The sequence below is a fragment of the Hypomesus nipponensis genome, chromosome 5, assembly GCF_054491055.1.
Source record: "Hypomesus nipponensis isolate SF chromosome 5, ASM5449105v1, whole genome shotgun sequence".
Taxonomy (NCBI): Eukaryota; Metazoa; Chordata; class Actinopteri; order Osmeriformes; family Osmeridae; genus Hypomesus; species Hypomesus nipponensis.
Window position 1 is genome coordinate 2,950,400 of NC_140365.1, and position 15,688 is coordinate 2,966,087.

General features: G+C 48.2%; 1 protein-coding gene across 1 annotated transcript; it reads left to right on the forward strand.

The window, feature by feature from the left end:
• Positions 1 to 916: 916 nt before the first annotated feature.
• pcdh1g32 (protocadherin 1 gamma 32) lies at positions 917 to 15,074 on the forward strand. The gene is made up of 9 exons (XM_084698723.1): positions 917 to 1,133; positions 2,427 to 3,340; positions 4,050 to 4,140; positions 4,306 to 4,470; positions 5,665 to 6,677; positions 7,305 to 9,653; positions 11,397 to 11,452; positions 13,634 to 13,740; positions 14,755 to 15,074. Exons 1-9 carry the CDS (start codon positions 917 to 919, stop codon positions 14,991 to 14,993), a joined length of 5,151 nt encoding a protein of 1,716 aa, XP_084554849.1. The 3' UTR covers positions 14,994 to 15,074.
• The last annotated feature ends 614 nt before the right edge of the window (positions 15,075 to 15,688 follow it).

Here is a 15,688-nt window from a genome sequence, read left to right on the forward strand (position 1 = left end):
TCATATGCATTGTTTACCCGCTAATATTCTGTCCATCAAATACTCATGTTCATCCACCCAGACTCGAACACCCTCAAAGCCAAATCAAATTAATGAATTCTTGCCTTTTTGCACCTTGAAACTGCACAGCGGTGCTGTCCAATGTTCTGAAATGCAGCTTATTGTCCACTTCGTTCCCCTTTCTGTATTCTTCTGCTCGACTCCCGGTGTGGAACAGTGACTGTGGGAAAGTGTGGAAAACATTTTTGCTGAATTGAAACATGTAGTAGTTTTCCAGCAACAACGAACAATGGGCTCAGATATTTTATACAGGATTCGAATGCAAAGGTAAAAAAGAGGATTTTCACCAGTCAGACCACCACAAGCCAAACTTGAGGTCACTTTAACTGCAGATTGAGACGTGTACTCTATCTATTTACACACTGTTGTTCATTTAATTGACCTGTACTTTTCTATAAAAAAACAAACACAGAAACAAGGCCAATATGCCTCTGATATTGTATTCAAATAAGCCTCTGATTTGTAACTCCTGTGAAGGTAAATATGTAATTTTTATAGAACAGTTGTTATGGGTCTATGGAGACCATTGTGAAATTGCCAAATGTATTATGTATTTAGTACACTGCTGCTTTAAGACAGCTAGGCTCCCAGTCGATTGCTATTGGAGCTCCATGCACCAATAGCCTGCTGACTCCTACAAAGGGATCTTCTCTCTCCCTCTTCACAGCATCATATACGTCACTATGCTAGTCAGAAACGCAATCTGCGCTCACAATGATTGTGTATCACATCACTGCTCGAATAAACGGTACCGGACTATCCCCCTCTTTATATAGAGTGCAATGTATTCTGGAATAAGGACGTCGTTTGAATGGAGCAGGCATCTTCCCTCGAAATGTATACTTTAGTTGGGAGAATGTTTGTTCCTAAGCGATCGCTATGGCTGCTGCTTCTGCTGTGGAATACAGTAGAAGCACAGATCCGCTACACCATCCCAGAGGAGTTGAAGGAAGGATCCGTAGTGGGGAATATAGCTAAGGATCTTGGCTTGGGCGCACCTGAGATTTTTACTCGTAAACTGAGGATAGCTACCGATGGCAGCAAACAGTTTTTCAACGTGGATTCGGGAAAGGGTGAGCTCGTGGTTAGTGAACGAATAGACAGAGAGAGCTTGTGTGGACAAAGCGTCAAATGTGTGTTGCCACTGCAGATTATAATCGAGGACCCTCTTCAGCTCCACCGTGTTGAGGTTGAAATTCAGGATATAAATGATAACGGCCCGAGCTTTCTCTCTACTGAGCGAGTCCTTAATATCGCCGAGTCCACAGCAACGGGAGCACGGTTTCCTTTGAAAGGAGCGCAGGACCCAGACGTAGGTGGAAATTCGATCAACTCTTATAAACTCAACCAAAATGATTTTTTTACTATAAAGATGAAAACGAATAGAGACGGTACAAAAATACCTGAATTGGTTTTACAAAAAACGTTAGACAGAGAGACGCAAGCCGTTCATCAGCTTATACTTACAGCTGTAGACGGGGGCAACCCTGCCCGATCAGGTACAACAGAGATCACAGTTCAAGTTTTAGATAACAATGACAATGCACCCATTTTCGAAAAATCTATGTATGACTCGTCATTACGAGAAAATGTACCTGCAGGCACTGTCGTTTTGGAAGTAAAAGCAACTGATGTTGACGAGGGCGTCAATGGAGATATCGAGTATTCTTTTGCAGAACAAACTCCAGACTGTATACAGAACATGTTCTCTGTTGATTCTAAATCGGGTCAAATCACGGTGACAGGCGTCTTGGATTATGAAAACAGGAAAATGTATGAGTTTGACATCCGTGCATCAGACAAAGGCACCCCCGTCATGGACCGCCATTGTTCCGTCCAGGTAGAAATCTTAGATGTAAATGACAACACGCCCGAAATAGTTCTCACCTCTTTACCTAACTCAGTGAAAGAAGACGCTCCGTTGGGAACAGTAGTTGCATTGATTGGCGCAAAAGACCTGGATACGTTGGACAACGGGAAGGTCAGACTAAGTTTACCGGCGGAATATCCATTCAAACTGCAACCATCGTTTTCAGATAATTACGCTATCGTGACAGACGCTAAACTCGACCGAGAGGAGTTTCCTGAATATAAAATAAACATTTTCGCGTCAGATTTGGGTTCACCTCCTCTCTCGACGCAAAAAGAAATCATTGTGAAAATTGTGGACGTTAATGACAATCCTCCCATTTTCTCTCAACCGTCATATACGGTTTATATAAAAGAGAACGGAGTGGCTGGATCAATCATATATTCAGTGTCCGCCTCTGATATTGACTTGGGAGATAATGCTAAGATATCATACTCTATACTAGACACGAAAGTGCAGGACGTTTCTGTTTCGTCTTATGTTTACATCAACTCAGACAACGGCAGCATCTACAGCATGCACTCGTTTGACTATGAGAAGCTGAAGGTGTTTCAGATTAAGGTGCAGGCAAAGGACCACGGCTCTCCGTCTCTGAGCAGCAACGTCACGGTTCATGTTTTTATCCTGGACCAGAACGACAATGCCCCTTCTGTTATTTACCCCTTCGCCGTCATGGGCTCTGTCTCCCACCAGAAGATGCCCCGGTTCGCTAAAGCAGGCCACCTCGTCACCAAAGTAACGGCAGTGGACGCTGACTCGGGCCATAACGCCTGGGTTTCCTATAGACTGGCGGAGGCCACAGACGCCTCTCTGTTCAGCGTGAATCTGTACACAGGGGAGGTGAGGACTAAACGCGCTGTTTCAGAGCAGGATGACTCCTCTCAGAGGCTGCTTATAGAGATAAAGGACAACGGGGAACCCGTCCAGTCCACCACAGTCACTGTCAACATACTGGTAGAGGACGGGCTCCACGAGCCCATCTCAGACTTTCACCTCAAAACTACAGAACCCAGCAAACGGAACAGTAAAATCACTTTTTATCTGATTGTCTCTCTCGCCTCCGTGTCAGTGCTGTCTTTGTTGACTTTCCTCATCTTAGTGGTGAAGTGCGCTAGAAACAGTAGGAGCAATTCGAGCTGCTGTATCAGACGGGCTGACTCTGATGGATACAAGAATCCCAACAGAAACCTGCAGATCCAGCTCAACAGTGACGGGCCAATTAAGTATGTGGAGGTCCTGGGAGGAGACATGTTGTCTCAGAGCCAGTCCTTCAGGTCGTGTATGTCTCCGATGTCAGAGTTCAGTGATTTCACCATGGTGAAGCCCAGCAGCACCACTGACTTTAAGGACATGATAAACGTGCTTGACGCATCGTTACCTGACAGCGCGTGGACGTTCGAGAGTCAGCAGGTGAGATCATAGTAAAACTTGTTAAATACATGTTTTCACAACGTTGTTTTGAGACATTCCTGTCAAACCAAGCCTACCGTGTTTCGATTGTGAGATTCAGGGAGGTTCACGTATTGTGCCAGTTTTATTGAATGCGATTTTAATGTAACATATAGGCCAATTTAATATACTAACTTAATCCATAATAACATTCTTGTTTGTGTTTCGAGGGGAAATAATGGTCGCAGACAGTCGTTCATGGAGGCTTCCGTAGGCCTGTGTGTGCTGAACTGTTTCAGCACCACCGGAGTGGACAGAGACATCTCCGCTCTTTGGGCTCTTAGCGCCTGTGAAGCCCATGGTTACTGTGGTGTGTGCAAGTGATTTGTAGACGACATTGCTTCTCTCCATATTACATTTAAATGTATCTGTTCGAAGACAAGCCTCCTTCTAGGTCTATGATTTTAAAATATACATTTGTATTGTCAAAAAAAAAAGGGTTTCGTTTAAAATGGTTAATAATTCAGATGTTTTCTAACACAGTAAAAAGGCATCGTTCGGACATTATGTTGTGATCTCCAGCTTCATCTCGCCCTCAAATGCTCCTGAGAAAAATGACTGTGACTTTAAGAGACAATCTGTTTGCCATTGGCCTACCCGTTGCTCTATGTGCACCAATAGCGTTCAGAACTGTACAAAGAGATCTACTCCCTCCCCCTCTTTATCACAGCATAACCAACAATGCAGAGAGCTGGGAGACACGGTAGTCAACGAGCCTTTCGTCTCCAAAATGGATTTAGATACCTGGACAATATGGGGAGGTGATCTCCATAGATTTATGGCTTTATTATGAATATGTTTTCAAGATTTTACGTTGTTTGAGCATATTAAGATGAAGCGGTTGGTACCGGACAGGAACATGTTCCTGAGAGGCTGGAGAGGACAAGGGCTTTGGCTGCTCGGTATGTTTTTGTCTTGGAATACAGTTGCAGCGCAAATTCGCTACGTCGTTCCAGAGGAGCTAAGCGTGGGTTCCGTGGTTGGAAATATAGCCAAAGACCTCAATCTGGAAGTGACTGAGATTTCCACTCGGGATTTGAGGATAGCATCCGTAGCGGGTAGACAGTATTTCAGCGTGGATTTGGGGAAAGGTGAGATCATCGTAAGCGACAGAATCGACAGAGAGACTCTGTGTGGACAAAGCTCGAAGTGTCTGCTTCCGTTAGAAGTGATTATTGAGAATCCTCTCCAGCTTCACAGAGTAGAGGTGGAAATTCAGGATATTAACGACAATGCTCCGCATTTTCAGTCGGCTGAGCGCACGTTGAAAATAGCAGAGTCCACCGCCCCGGGTGTGCGCTTTTCGTTAGAGAGCGCGCAGGATCCGGATGTTGGCGATAATTCTTTGAAATCGTATACACTTAGCAAAAACGATCATTTCAGTTTGAAGGTCAAGGATACTGGTGATGGACGCAAAGTTCCTGAATTGGTTCTAGAGAAATCTCTGGACCGAGAGAATAAGCCTGCACATCAGCTGTTATTAACGGCCTTGGACGGTGGCTCTCCAGTAAGATCTGGGACCGCACAGATCATCATATCTGTCCTTGATATCAATGATAATGTCCCTGTATTTGAAAAATCAACGTATAAAGTTACTTTATTCGAAAATACCCCGCAAGGCACATCTTTTCTTAAAGTAGAGGCAAATGATGTTGACGATGGTCTAAATGGAGAGATAGAATACTCTTTAGGTGATCACACATCAGAAACAATACGGGATATATTTAATATTGATCCACAAACTGGGGAAATGTTTTTAAAAACATCTCTGGACTATGAACTCACTCCCTCCTATAGAATAGAGATTATAGCTAAAGACAAAGGGATCCCTCAGATGGAAGGACAATGTAACGTTCAAATTGATGTCGTAGACGTTAATGACAACCCACCTGAAATAAGCCTCACATCTAAACCGAGCCCAGTCCGCGAGGACGCAACAAGGGGCACAGTAGTTGCGTTAATTAGTACACGAGATCCTGATTCCGGTGACAATGGAAAAATTACACTACAAATGCCGCCCGATTATCCTTTTACGCTCAAACCGTCTTTTTCCAACCATTACGAATTGGTCACAAACGGTGCTTTGGACCGCGAGGAATTTCCTGAGTATGTCATAGAGATTACGGCTACTGACGCAGGCTCACCACCTCTGAGTAGCAAGAAAAGGATTCCTGTCCAGATTGTGGACGTAAATGATAACCCACCGAGGTTTACTGAAGCGGCCTACAGTGTTTATGTAAAAGAAAACAACACTCCTGGATCCATTATCTGCTCCGTGTCTGCAGCGGACATTGACTTTGGAAACAACGCTAAAATATCATATTCTGTGTTAGACTCTAAAGTACAAGACGTTCCTGTCTCCTCTTATATTTACATGAACTCAGACAACGGCAGCATATACAGCATGCACTCGTTTGACTATGAGAAGCTGAAGGTGTTTCAGATTCAGGTGCAAGCAAAGGACCACGGCTCTCCGTCTCTGAGCAGCAACGTCACGGTTCATGTTTTTATCCTGGACCAGAACGACAATGCCCCTTCTGTTATCTACCCCTCCGCTGTCATGGGCTCTGTCTCCCACCAGAAGATGCCCCGGTTCGCTAAAGCAGGCCACCTCGTCACCAAAGTAACGGCAGTGGACGCTGACTCGGGCCATAACGCCTGGGTTTCCTATAGACTGGCGGAGGCCACAGACGCCTCTCTGTTCAGCGTGAATCTGTACACAGGGGAGGTGAGGACTAAACGCGCTGTTTCAGAGCAGGATGACTCATCTCAGAGGCTGCTTATAGAGATAAAGGACAACGGGGAACCGGCTCAGTCCACAACTGTCACTGTCAACATACTGGTAGAGGACGGGCTTCACGAGCCCATCTCAGACTTTCACTTGAAAACTACAGAACCCAGTAAACGGAACAGTAAAATCACTTTTTATCTGATCGTGTCTCTGGCCTCCGTGTCAGTGATGTCTTTGTTGACTTTCCTCATCTTAGTGGTGAAGTGCGCTAGAAACAGTCGGAACAATTCGAGCTGCTGTATCAGACGGGCTGACTCTGACGGATACAAGAATCCCAACAGAAACCTGCAGATCCAGCTCAACAGTGACGGGCCTATTAAGTATGTGGAGGTCCTGGGAGGAGACATGTTGTCTCAGAGCCAGTCCTTCAGGTCGTGTATGTCTCCGATGTCAGAGTTCAGTGATTTCACCATGGTGAAGCCCAGCAGCACCACTGACTTTAAGGACATGATAAACGTGCTTGACGCATCACTTCCTGACAGCGCGTGGACGTTCGAGAGTCAACAGGTGAGAGCAAACCGCAAAATGGACTGATTGACTATATATAGATTTACATTCTGGCATTAAAACACACTTGCCGGAATAAAAGTAACTTTTTTTCAATTGCGTCTTGTTGTTTAGGAACAACAGCAGGTGCTTGTCTTTACATATGGTGCAACAAATAACTATACATTCTCTGTGTGCGCTCGTGTGTGCGTGAGAGAGAAAGAAAGCGTGCATGTTCAGGAGAGGGAATGAAGGAGACCGCACGCACGCTCTCGTCTGGCAGATGTGACCATGAATAGACGCCGTTATTGTCTTTGATTGGAGAGTTTCGTTTCCTTTGTTACAGGGACTTTAAAACGCACCTCCTCCCACAGAAAAGTTAGATCAGTGTAAGTAAGCCATCATTGCTTGTGGAGCAACAAGGATTTACTTTTTCCTTTCATGCGGTCGATTTTCTCCAGTTGTAGTTAAATGTAACGTGGTAGCTCTCTTGAGTTTTAACTGAACCAACTATTTTAGCGGAATGAGTAAGGAATGGGAACATTTCTTACTATCGGCATGGCCAGTTGAACAATGAGAGTCTGGGACATCAGACAAGGAGCGGAGGGCTGGCCCACGCTCTGGCTACTTTTCTCGGTATTCTGCCAGTCATCCTTCTCCGCCGAATTATCCTATTCCGTGTTGGAAGAGTTAAAACCGGGAGCATTTGTTGGAGACATTATGAAATCGTTGGGCTTAGCCTTATCGACGTTAGCGAGGAGAAACCCTCGAGTTGTGTCGGAATCTAATGCAAAGTACTTTGATGTGAACGCGAGTGGAGTATTTGTTACCAAAGAAGTTATGGACAGAGAGAGTCTTTGTGGATTTAAGTCAACGTGTTCTCTTAGAGTGCAACTTGTGCTTGAAAACCCACTGGAATTACACCGAGTCGTTGTGGAGATAGTTGACGTAAATGACAATTCGCCTCAGTTTCCGGGTCAAACTATTTCAATGGAAGTTTCCGAGGCGGCTGCACCGGGTACCCGATTTCGTTTGGACAGCGCGAATGATCTGGATGTAGATGCTAATGCTCTACGCACATACTTTCTTAGTCCCAACGATTGTTTCGTGTTGAAAGTAGAATCGAAAAGGGATGGTAGCAAATTCCCAGAATTATTGTTAGAGAAACCTCTGGACAGGGAAAAGCAATCTGTATTTAACTTAGTACTCACCGCCGTAGACGGCGGGCATCCAGAAAAGACTGGCACTACGTCGGTTCTTCTTCGCGTCATGGACGTCAATGATAACGCGCCAGTATTTGACCAGCCAATCAAAACAGTTAGTTTGTTAGAAAACTCCTCACCGGGCACCCTGGTGACGAGACTCAACGCATCAGACGCAGATGACCATCTTAACGGGAAAATATCATTCCATTTCAGTAAATATACTTCAGACTCTGTAGCTAAACTTTTTAGCCTGAATCCCCAAACGGGTGAAATCCTAGTGAAAGGGGAGGTGGATTATGAGGTGGCAGATATCTATGAAATCACAGTGCAGGCCAGGGACAGAGGAACGCCAGCTCTGGAGGGTTCCTGCCACATCAAAGTCCAAATCGTTGACGTGAACGACAACAGTCCAGTCATAACCATAAACTCAGTGACCAAGATCATCCAAGAGGATGTGGAATCAGGAACTGTAGTGGCGTTGATTAGCATTAGGGATGAGGATTCTGGTCAAAATGGCGAAGTGATTGTCCAAATTCCCCCTGGGTTGCCATTTAGATTGATATCCCCCTTTGAGGGTCACTATACCCTGGTGACAGACGGGCCTTTAGACAGAGAGACTGAGTCTGAATACACCATCACAGTGACGGCCTCGGATGCGGGCTCTCCCCCGCGCTCTGCGCAGCAGTCTTTTGTGCTCAGTCTTTCAGATGTTAATGACAACGCCCCCCTCTTCTCAAAGTCCTCCTACTCTGTTGACATAGCAGAGAACAATGCTCCAGGGGCTCTCCTCCTGACCGTGTCTGCGTCCGACCGGGACTCGGGCCAGAACGCCCGTCTCTCATTCTCCCTCCTGGACAGCGAGGTCGGCGGCGCCCCTGTGTCCTCGCTCGTTTACATCAACTCCGAGAACGGCAACCTCTTCGCCATGCGGGCGCTCGACTACGAGCGCACAAACGTGTTCCGGGTGGAGGTGCAGGTGAGGGACGGCGGCACGCCGGCGCGGAGTTCCAACATGACCGTGCACGTGTTTGTGGTCGACGTGAACGACCACCCCCCTGCTCTAGTCCACCCGGCCCTGCCCGCGGACGGGGTCCTCCAGCTGTCCGTGCCGCGTTCCGCCGCGGTGGGGCACCTGGTCAACCGGGTGGTGTGCGTGGACCCGGACAGCGGCCACAACGCCTGGCTGTTCTACAGCCTGTCGGGGCGGGATGCTGGGTTCTTCCACGTGGGGGCTCACACCGGGGAGGTGCGGACCGCCCGGAGGTTTGAAGAGGGCGACGCCACCTTCTCCATCCTGATTCTGGTGCAGGACAACGGCACGCCCACGCTTTCCACCAGCGTGACGGTCAACATCACCGTGTCCGAGAAGGGCGCGGCCCCCCAGCTCCGCAGGGCCCCTCCACGCCAGGGCGACGGCGGTGGGGCCTCGGGCGTCACCCTAACCCTGATCAGCTCTCTGGCGTGCATCTCTGTGGTGTGCCTCCTGGCTATCGCCGGCATGGCCGTGCGCTGGTTGAGATACAGGGGCCACCTGGTGTGTTTGGGGCTAGGCCCCCGGAAAGCCCCCCACTCTCACAGGGACCCCCACCTTCAGCTCAACACAGAGGGTCCGCTGCGCTACGTGGAGGTGGTGGGGGGGGGCCGTGACCCGGCCACCTGCCGGCGCTTCTATCCCACTCTCTCCAGCAGCGTGAAGGACTTTGTGTTTGTTAAAAGCCCCGGGTTAGGACAGAACCAGAACACTCTGAAGCTGACTCTTGCCAACAAACACCTGACCAAATCAGCCAATGAGGTGAGGCCTCTGTCCACTGGCAAATAGCTGAGCTCATTGGCCGTGATGAGAACTCAGTCAAACATGGCTGAGCGTGTTTTTTAAGTGTGTGGATGTGTGTTTACGCGAGAAAAAGTGACTGGAAGGTTAACTGTAAATGTAAGCAGACAGAGATTTGTGTTTCCGTGCTTAAATCACAGCAGTGTCTCTCTGCCTGGGAGAAGGTTAAATATTTCATATGGCTGTAGGGGTAATCTCACAGAGTGAGATACAAAACAAAGACAAAGAAACTCACTCAACATGTGCTTCTTTCTATTCAACATCTATTCAACAACTGTGAGAGGGAGAGATGTGGGGATGATTAGACACTGGTGGGTTAGTCATATCACCATATGGTTGGGCTCTAAAGAGGTTTTTTTGGTGTCAGAAAGACATTAGGATTTCACTGTTCGGTGTTAAACAAGGCGAGGTTGAGAGATAAGGTTAATGTCTGGTTGGTTCATCACCCCTGGTGACCTGTACATGCTTGGTACATCTCTGTCTGTGTCTGCTTGTGTGTAACTCATCCCCTGTAACCACTCTGAGAGCTTCCTCTAGGAAAGACCTCGATGGAAATCTCTAACCTTTTACTGGATGCATATCTAATCATAGCTACATACATCATATGGCTAGAACCAGGAAAGCTATTTCTTTCATCACTAGAGAGTGGACCAGAGTGTGTCCTGCCCTACCCTGGCTGGTTGGCCCAGTGTGGCTAAGAGCTGGGGGCTGGTGGGTGGGGTGTGGGAGCTGGAGAAATGTCTGATGGCTGTAAAATGGTGCTTACGGGCTGGGGGACTGAGAAATGGGGGCTGGAGGCTGCTGGGTGGGGGCTGGGGAAACGTGGGTGGTGCCTTTGCAGTGGTGGTTAGGGAGTGGGGGACGGAGAAATGGGGGCTGGAGGCTGGTGGGGGAGGGGACTGGGGGCTGGGGAAACGTGGGTGGTGCCAGTGCAGTGGTGGTTAGGGAGTGGGGGACGGAGGACTGGTGGCTAGGAGCTGGTGGGTGGAGGCCGATGGCTGGTCAGCTCCACGCTGTAGCTCTCTCTGCCTTGGCGTAATCCAGCCTGGGCTTTAGCGGATCAGTGGAGCAGGGCTGCAGATTACCTCCCTGCTGCCTGGCGGGCTGGCAGCCTGCAGGGCCTGGCCTGGGTCAGAGCAGCTCTCCCACAGAGAGAGCTGGGCCAAAGGCTGCTGACTCTGGCTTTTGATGACCTATATTTTCTGGAGCTGAAGATGCATGTGTCGATAGAAATGGTTTTGTGAAAGATTTAGCGTTATTAAGCTTCGCCCCACGGTCTGGCGATGTGATTTTGTGTCGTGGGGTCTATTCTTTTCACTGGAGCCGTTCAAGCATGCCAGTGACAGAATAGACTGTTCAATAATTCACACACTTTCCCCTGCACTACATATCTCTTGGCTCTCTCTCTTCGGTTTCTCCCTCCCCTTCTCTCCATCTGCCTCTCTCTTCTCTCTCTCTCTCTCTCTCTCTCTCTCTCTCTCTCTCTCTCTCTCTCTCTCTCTCTCTCTCTCTCTCTCTCTCTTTCTCTTCTCTCTCTCCCCTGATGGCCCTGTGACATTTTCTCCTCTTTTTGGGGAACTGAAACACAAAATGGCGTCCTCAGCCGAGGAGTCAAGATGACACTCATCCATATAATGGGCGAGGAACGGCGTGTGTGTGTGCGTGCTTTTGAGTTCTAACGGTGTGTCTCTCCTTTTTCTGCAGCAAAAGCCCCCCAATGACTGGAGAATCACCCAGAACCAGAGACCTGGACCAAGTGGGTGAGTATCTAGCCTCTTTGTGACACACACACATACTTAGACATACACACACATACTTAGACATACACACACACACACATGCACATACACACACAAAGACAAATCCATCCCTGTGAGGAAGATCAGAATAAAAGCATCTGCTAACTGAACACATTATTATTATTATTATTATTACTATTATTACATATACCTTTCATGCAGATGACAAAGACAAATTTGTGTGGACAGAATGTCCACAGTTACTTACATAACACACAGTTCTGCATCACTGGAAAGTCTAGGGCTACTGCATTCTGGGTAACTGGACGACAGTTCCAGATACAGTTATCAGTGAGGGCGTCAGTCCAATAACTTCAGTTCATCTGTGTACGTAAAGAGGAAAGGCAACAACCAATGTTTGGCCGTGATGAGATTGTTCGAGGTCATGAAGAAGAGAGAGGTGTGAAGGCAGAGATGTGTGTTAGTGTGGGTGACGATCAGTTTGAGCTTAGACAGATGAAAGAGTTTATCAGGAGTGTATTAGTCTTTGACAATGACTGCTGTGTTTTACCTGCAGTGTTTTCATAGTGTATACTATGAGGTGGATTCAGCTTGTTTCGACTGAGGTCTGAGTCCTCATTCACTCTACACCTAAGATACATGAGCATGTACCGTAGACGACAGATGGTTGTTGCTTTAGTGCCCTCGCAACAAAAGGCATAAAGATCCAACATCGAGATACAGCATTATGCACATCCTCCTACCTCAGTCCTAGCATGTTGAACGACATGGCTCGAGTGGTCCACGTGACCGACATAGAGCTAAGGGAGTGTGTGTGAGGTGTGTGTGCGATGGTCAGAACTCTGCTACTGTGTTTCAGCACGTACAGGTACCACACCACTACCCAGCAGAGGTGGACTCCGTACGGGAAGGCGAGGTAGAGTGGTGGAGGCAGAGCAGGCTGGGCTCTGTGTGCTAGCAGGGCCGCTCTGACGCACGCTCTAGGCTATGTAGAGCTGTGTGTGAGTGTGTGTGTGTGTGCGTGGTCTAGCCTGCCGTCCAGCTGCTGGTGTTTGTGTAGCAGAGGTGTGCTATGATCTGTACATGCTGTTGTGGGCAGGATCAGAGATGGTACGTGTTCTGTGTAGGATTGTGGATGTGCTTAGCTCAGTACTGTTCCCTAGTCTCTGCATCTATAAATGGTTTTGTAGGCTTCGCTGCTTAGCCATGTTTGTTGGTTTTGTCTTTGTTTGTGTGTAGCGTAGATTCAGATGTTTCTTTTGGATATTGATGTGTAGAAGGGCATTTTGTTTCTGTGTGTGTGTGTGTGTGTGTGTGTGTGTGTGTGTGTGTCCGACCCAGTCTCCCTCATGCATTATTTTTGAACATTCATTTCACCCTCTTTAAAATAGAGGAAAACTGATTGAATCCAGCCATTTTCAACCACACACACATTTTCCAAACAATCTCTCTTCCTCTCCTTTCCTCTTTCCCCATCCCCCCTCTTCTCTCTGTCAGTATGTCTCTCACCCGCCCTCCCACTCGTCCCCACACAGCATGCAAAACGGCACACAAAGCATTGGATAAGCTCAGTCATTTGCTATTCTGCAAGCCTGTGTGTGTGTGTGTGTGTGAAGGTGTACCATATGTGTGTGTGTGTGTCCTATCACATATTGAGAGGCTGTCTTAGCTACTTGACTCCTCCTGCTTCCTCGTGTCCTCCAGCCTCCATATTATCTGTGCTCTGTGATGCTTTGGGCACCTACACAAAATGGCTGCTGGAAGCTGGCTGTTGCAGTGCTTGGAAAAAAAAAACATTAGACAGATTGGTTGGACTGATGTGCGCCCGTTTGTGACTAAAGTAGTGAGCTATTGCCTGTGTGTAGAAGATGGACTGTTAGAGATGCTTAGCGGGTGTATATGTATAAGAGGAGAGAGTGTGTGTGTGTGTGTATCGGGGAGAGCTCAGTGTGTGTGTGTGTACATGTGAGAGGGAGGGTGTTATAGATGGTCTGTGTCTTTCTCTGTGTGCGTGTATAGGTTAATAAATAGTATTTGTGTGTGAGTGGGTTCAGTGTGTCTGTTTGTGAACGTCAACCCCAGTGTGTGTGTGTACATAGAATGGAGATCCCTGTGTGTGTGTGAAGAAGGGAGGTTAGTGTGTGTGTGTGTTTGATGCTGACGGTGGTTTCCTGTCTCCAGAGCTGGGGCTCGTCCGGAGGAGGGAGGCGCTGTCGCTGGTACCGGACCCTGGCCCAACCCCCCTACCGAGGCAGAACAGCTCCAGGCTCTGATGGCTGCAGCCAACGGTGAGTCTACATTTCTCAGAATCCCCCTCTCCTCCCTTTTTGTCTCTCTCTTTCTCTTTCTCTTTCTCTTTCTCTTTCTCTTTCTCTCTCTCTCTCTCTCTACCTCTCTACCTCTCTACCTCTCTACCTCTCTACCTCTCTACCTCTCTACCTCTCTCTCTTTCTCTCTCTCTACCTTGATCTCTCTCTCTTCATCCACAAGGTCACATCCCCTCAGCTAAAAGGGGACATGCAGGGAATGTATGAGCGAGCACAGGAGCGATCTAGATCTGCTCTGACTAGTGAGGGCACAGAATGTGTTCTCCAATGACTACTTGCAGAAGGAGAGAGACAGACACACTTCTTGGAAAGCTACCAAAGAACCACAAGCCAGTCCTATGTTTCTTTAGTATTTCCCATGGGGTGTTGATGGCTACAACACATCAAAATGAACGTAGTCTGAAAAGAGGTAAACACCAGTTTGACTACCAGAAAAAACTCTCTAAACTCTCTGAATAACGATTGGAGAGAGAGAGAGAGAGAGAGAGAGAGAGATGGAGAGAGAGAGAGATGGAGAGAGAGAGAGATGGAGAGAGAGAGAGAGGAAGCCGATCCGTGATCTAAAGACTTGTGTGTCTCCCCACAGTGCCCATGCATTAGCACGCTAACAGACCAGCCAGGGGGGATACAGGGCTCTTTGTTCCAATGATCCACAGCTGCAGTTCCTCACTTCACCCTGCCTCCCCCGTCTCATCAACCACTCTGTCCCTGAGCTGGGGGGAACGTACAGATGGGTCTCTCGCGTTTTAGTGTTTACCTCCGAGGACGTTGGTGTGGGTGCGATGGGGGACTGGGGGGAGGGATGGAAGGAGGGAGGGAGGGCTGAGCCGCAGCTGCATTGCAGTGGAGCTGCGACCCTATGTGAGTAACGAGCACAACACCAAGCTATAACCCTCTCTTCTCTCTCCTCTCCTCCCATCTGCCCTCCCCTTCCCTTCCCCACCTCCTTCCTCTCTTCCCTATTTCCCCCAGAAGTGAGCGAGGCGACCGCCACCCTCGGCCCGCGCTACAACGCCCAGTTCCCCATGCAGCACGTGCCCGACTACCGCCAGAACGTCTACATCCCCGGCAGCACCGCCACCCTGACGGCCAACCCCCAGCAGGTCCCCCAGCAGGCCCTGCCCCCCGCCCAGGCCATGCCCCAGGTCGACGCCCCCAAGGCCGCCCAGACGCCCGGCACCAAGAAGAAGTCCTCCAAAAAGGAGAAGAAGTGAGGGCCCTGGGAGGAGGCACCCACCCCACCCAGCCACCCGCCGCCACGCCCGTCACCATGGAAACCGCAAGAATGCAACCAACCCCCCCCCCCCTCCCTCCCTCCCTCAGTCTAGCCGTCTACTTCCTGTCGCGGGATACAAGTCCTTTTGATATCATTACTCCATTTCCGTCTGATGTCCCCTGTGTGTGGGCAGGGGTGTGCATGAGTCACGTCACGCACGTGCGATGACTTCACTTCCTGCTTCATGATCTTTACAGCTAGTGTCAGCGCGTGGGGAGGCTTGAGGAGTTGTACAGTAAATGTGTTTTGGATCCAAAATGTATTTCAGGAGTATGGAGTTTTTACAGGGACCTTGCTCTGTAATATAGTGTTAAATGAAAAAAAAAATATATATGAAAAAAAATCTACAACAAAAATTGATAACTGATTTTTGGATTGAAATGTTTGATGCTTCTTCGACGTGCTTGGTAGTTGCTTCTCATGGTGACTCTGATTCCACTTTCTTTGCCTACTTGCTTTAGAGATCTTGCTTTAGCTCTTTAAGGACTGAAATAGACAATGTTGCATGACCCTTCCTAACGATTTAAGATCCTGTGAGGATGAGCTTCACACACACAAACACACACACATTTGTATTAAGAGGCTAGCTCCAACTAATCACAATGTTATGGCAGAATGCGTATAGTAGCATTA

Bases quoted from the DNA above. Each gene is read 5' to 3' on its own strand.
- pcdh1g32 (XM_084698723.1), top strand. From the start codon at position 917: ATGTTTGTTCCTAAGCGATCGCTATGGCTGCTGCTTCTGCTGTGGAAT. The intron at 1,134-2,426 runs GTGAGCTCGTGG...ACATCAACTCAG, and splicing joins CAACGTGGATTCGGGAAAGG to ACAACGGCAGCATCTACAGC. The intron at 9,654-11,396 runs GTGAGGCCTCTG...CTTTTTCTGCAG, and splicing joins TGACCAAATCAGCCAATGAG to CAAAAGCCCCCCAATGACTG.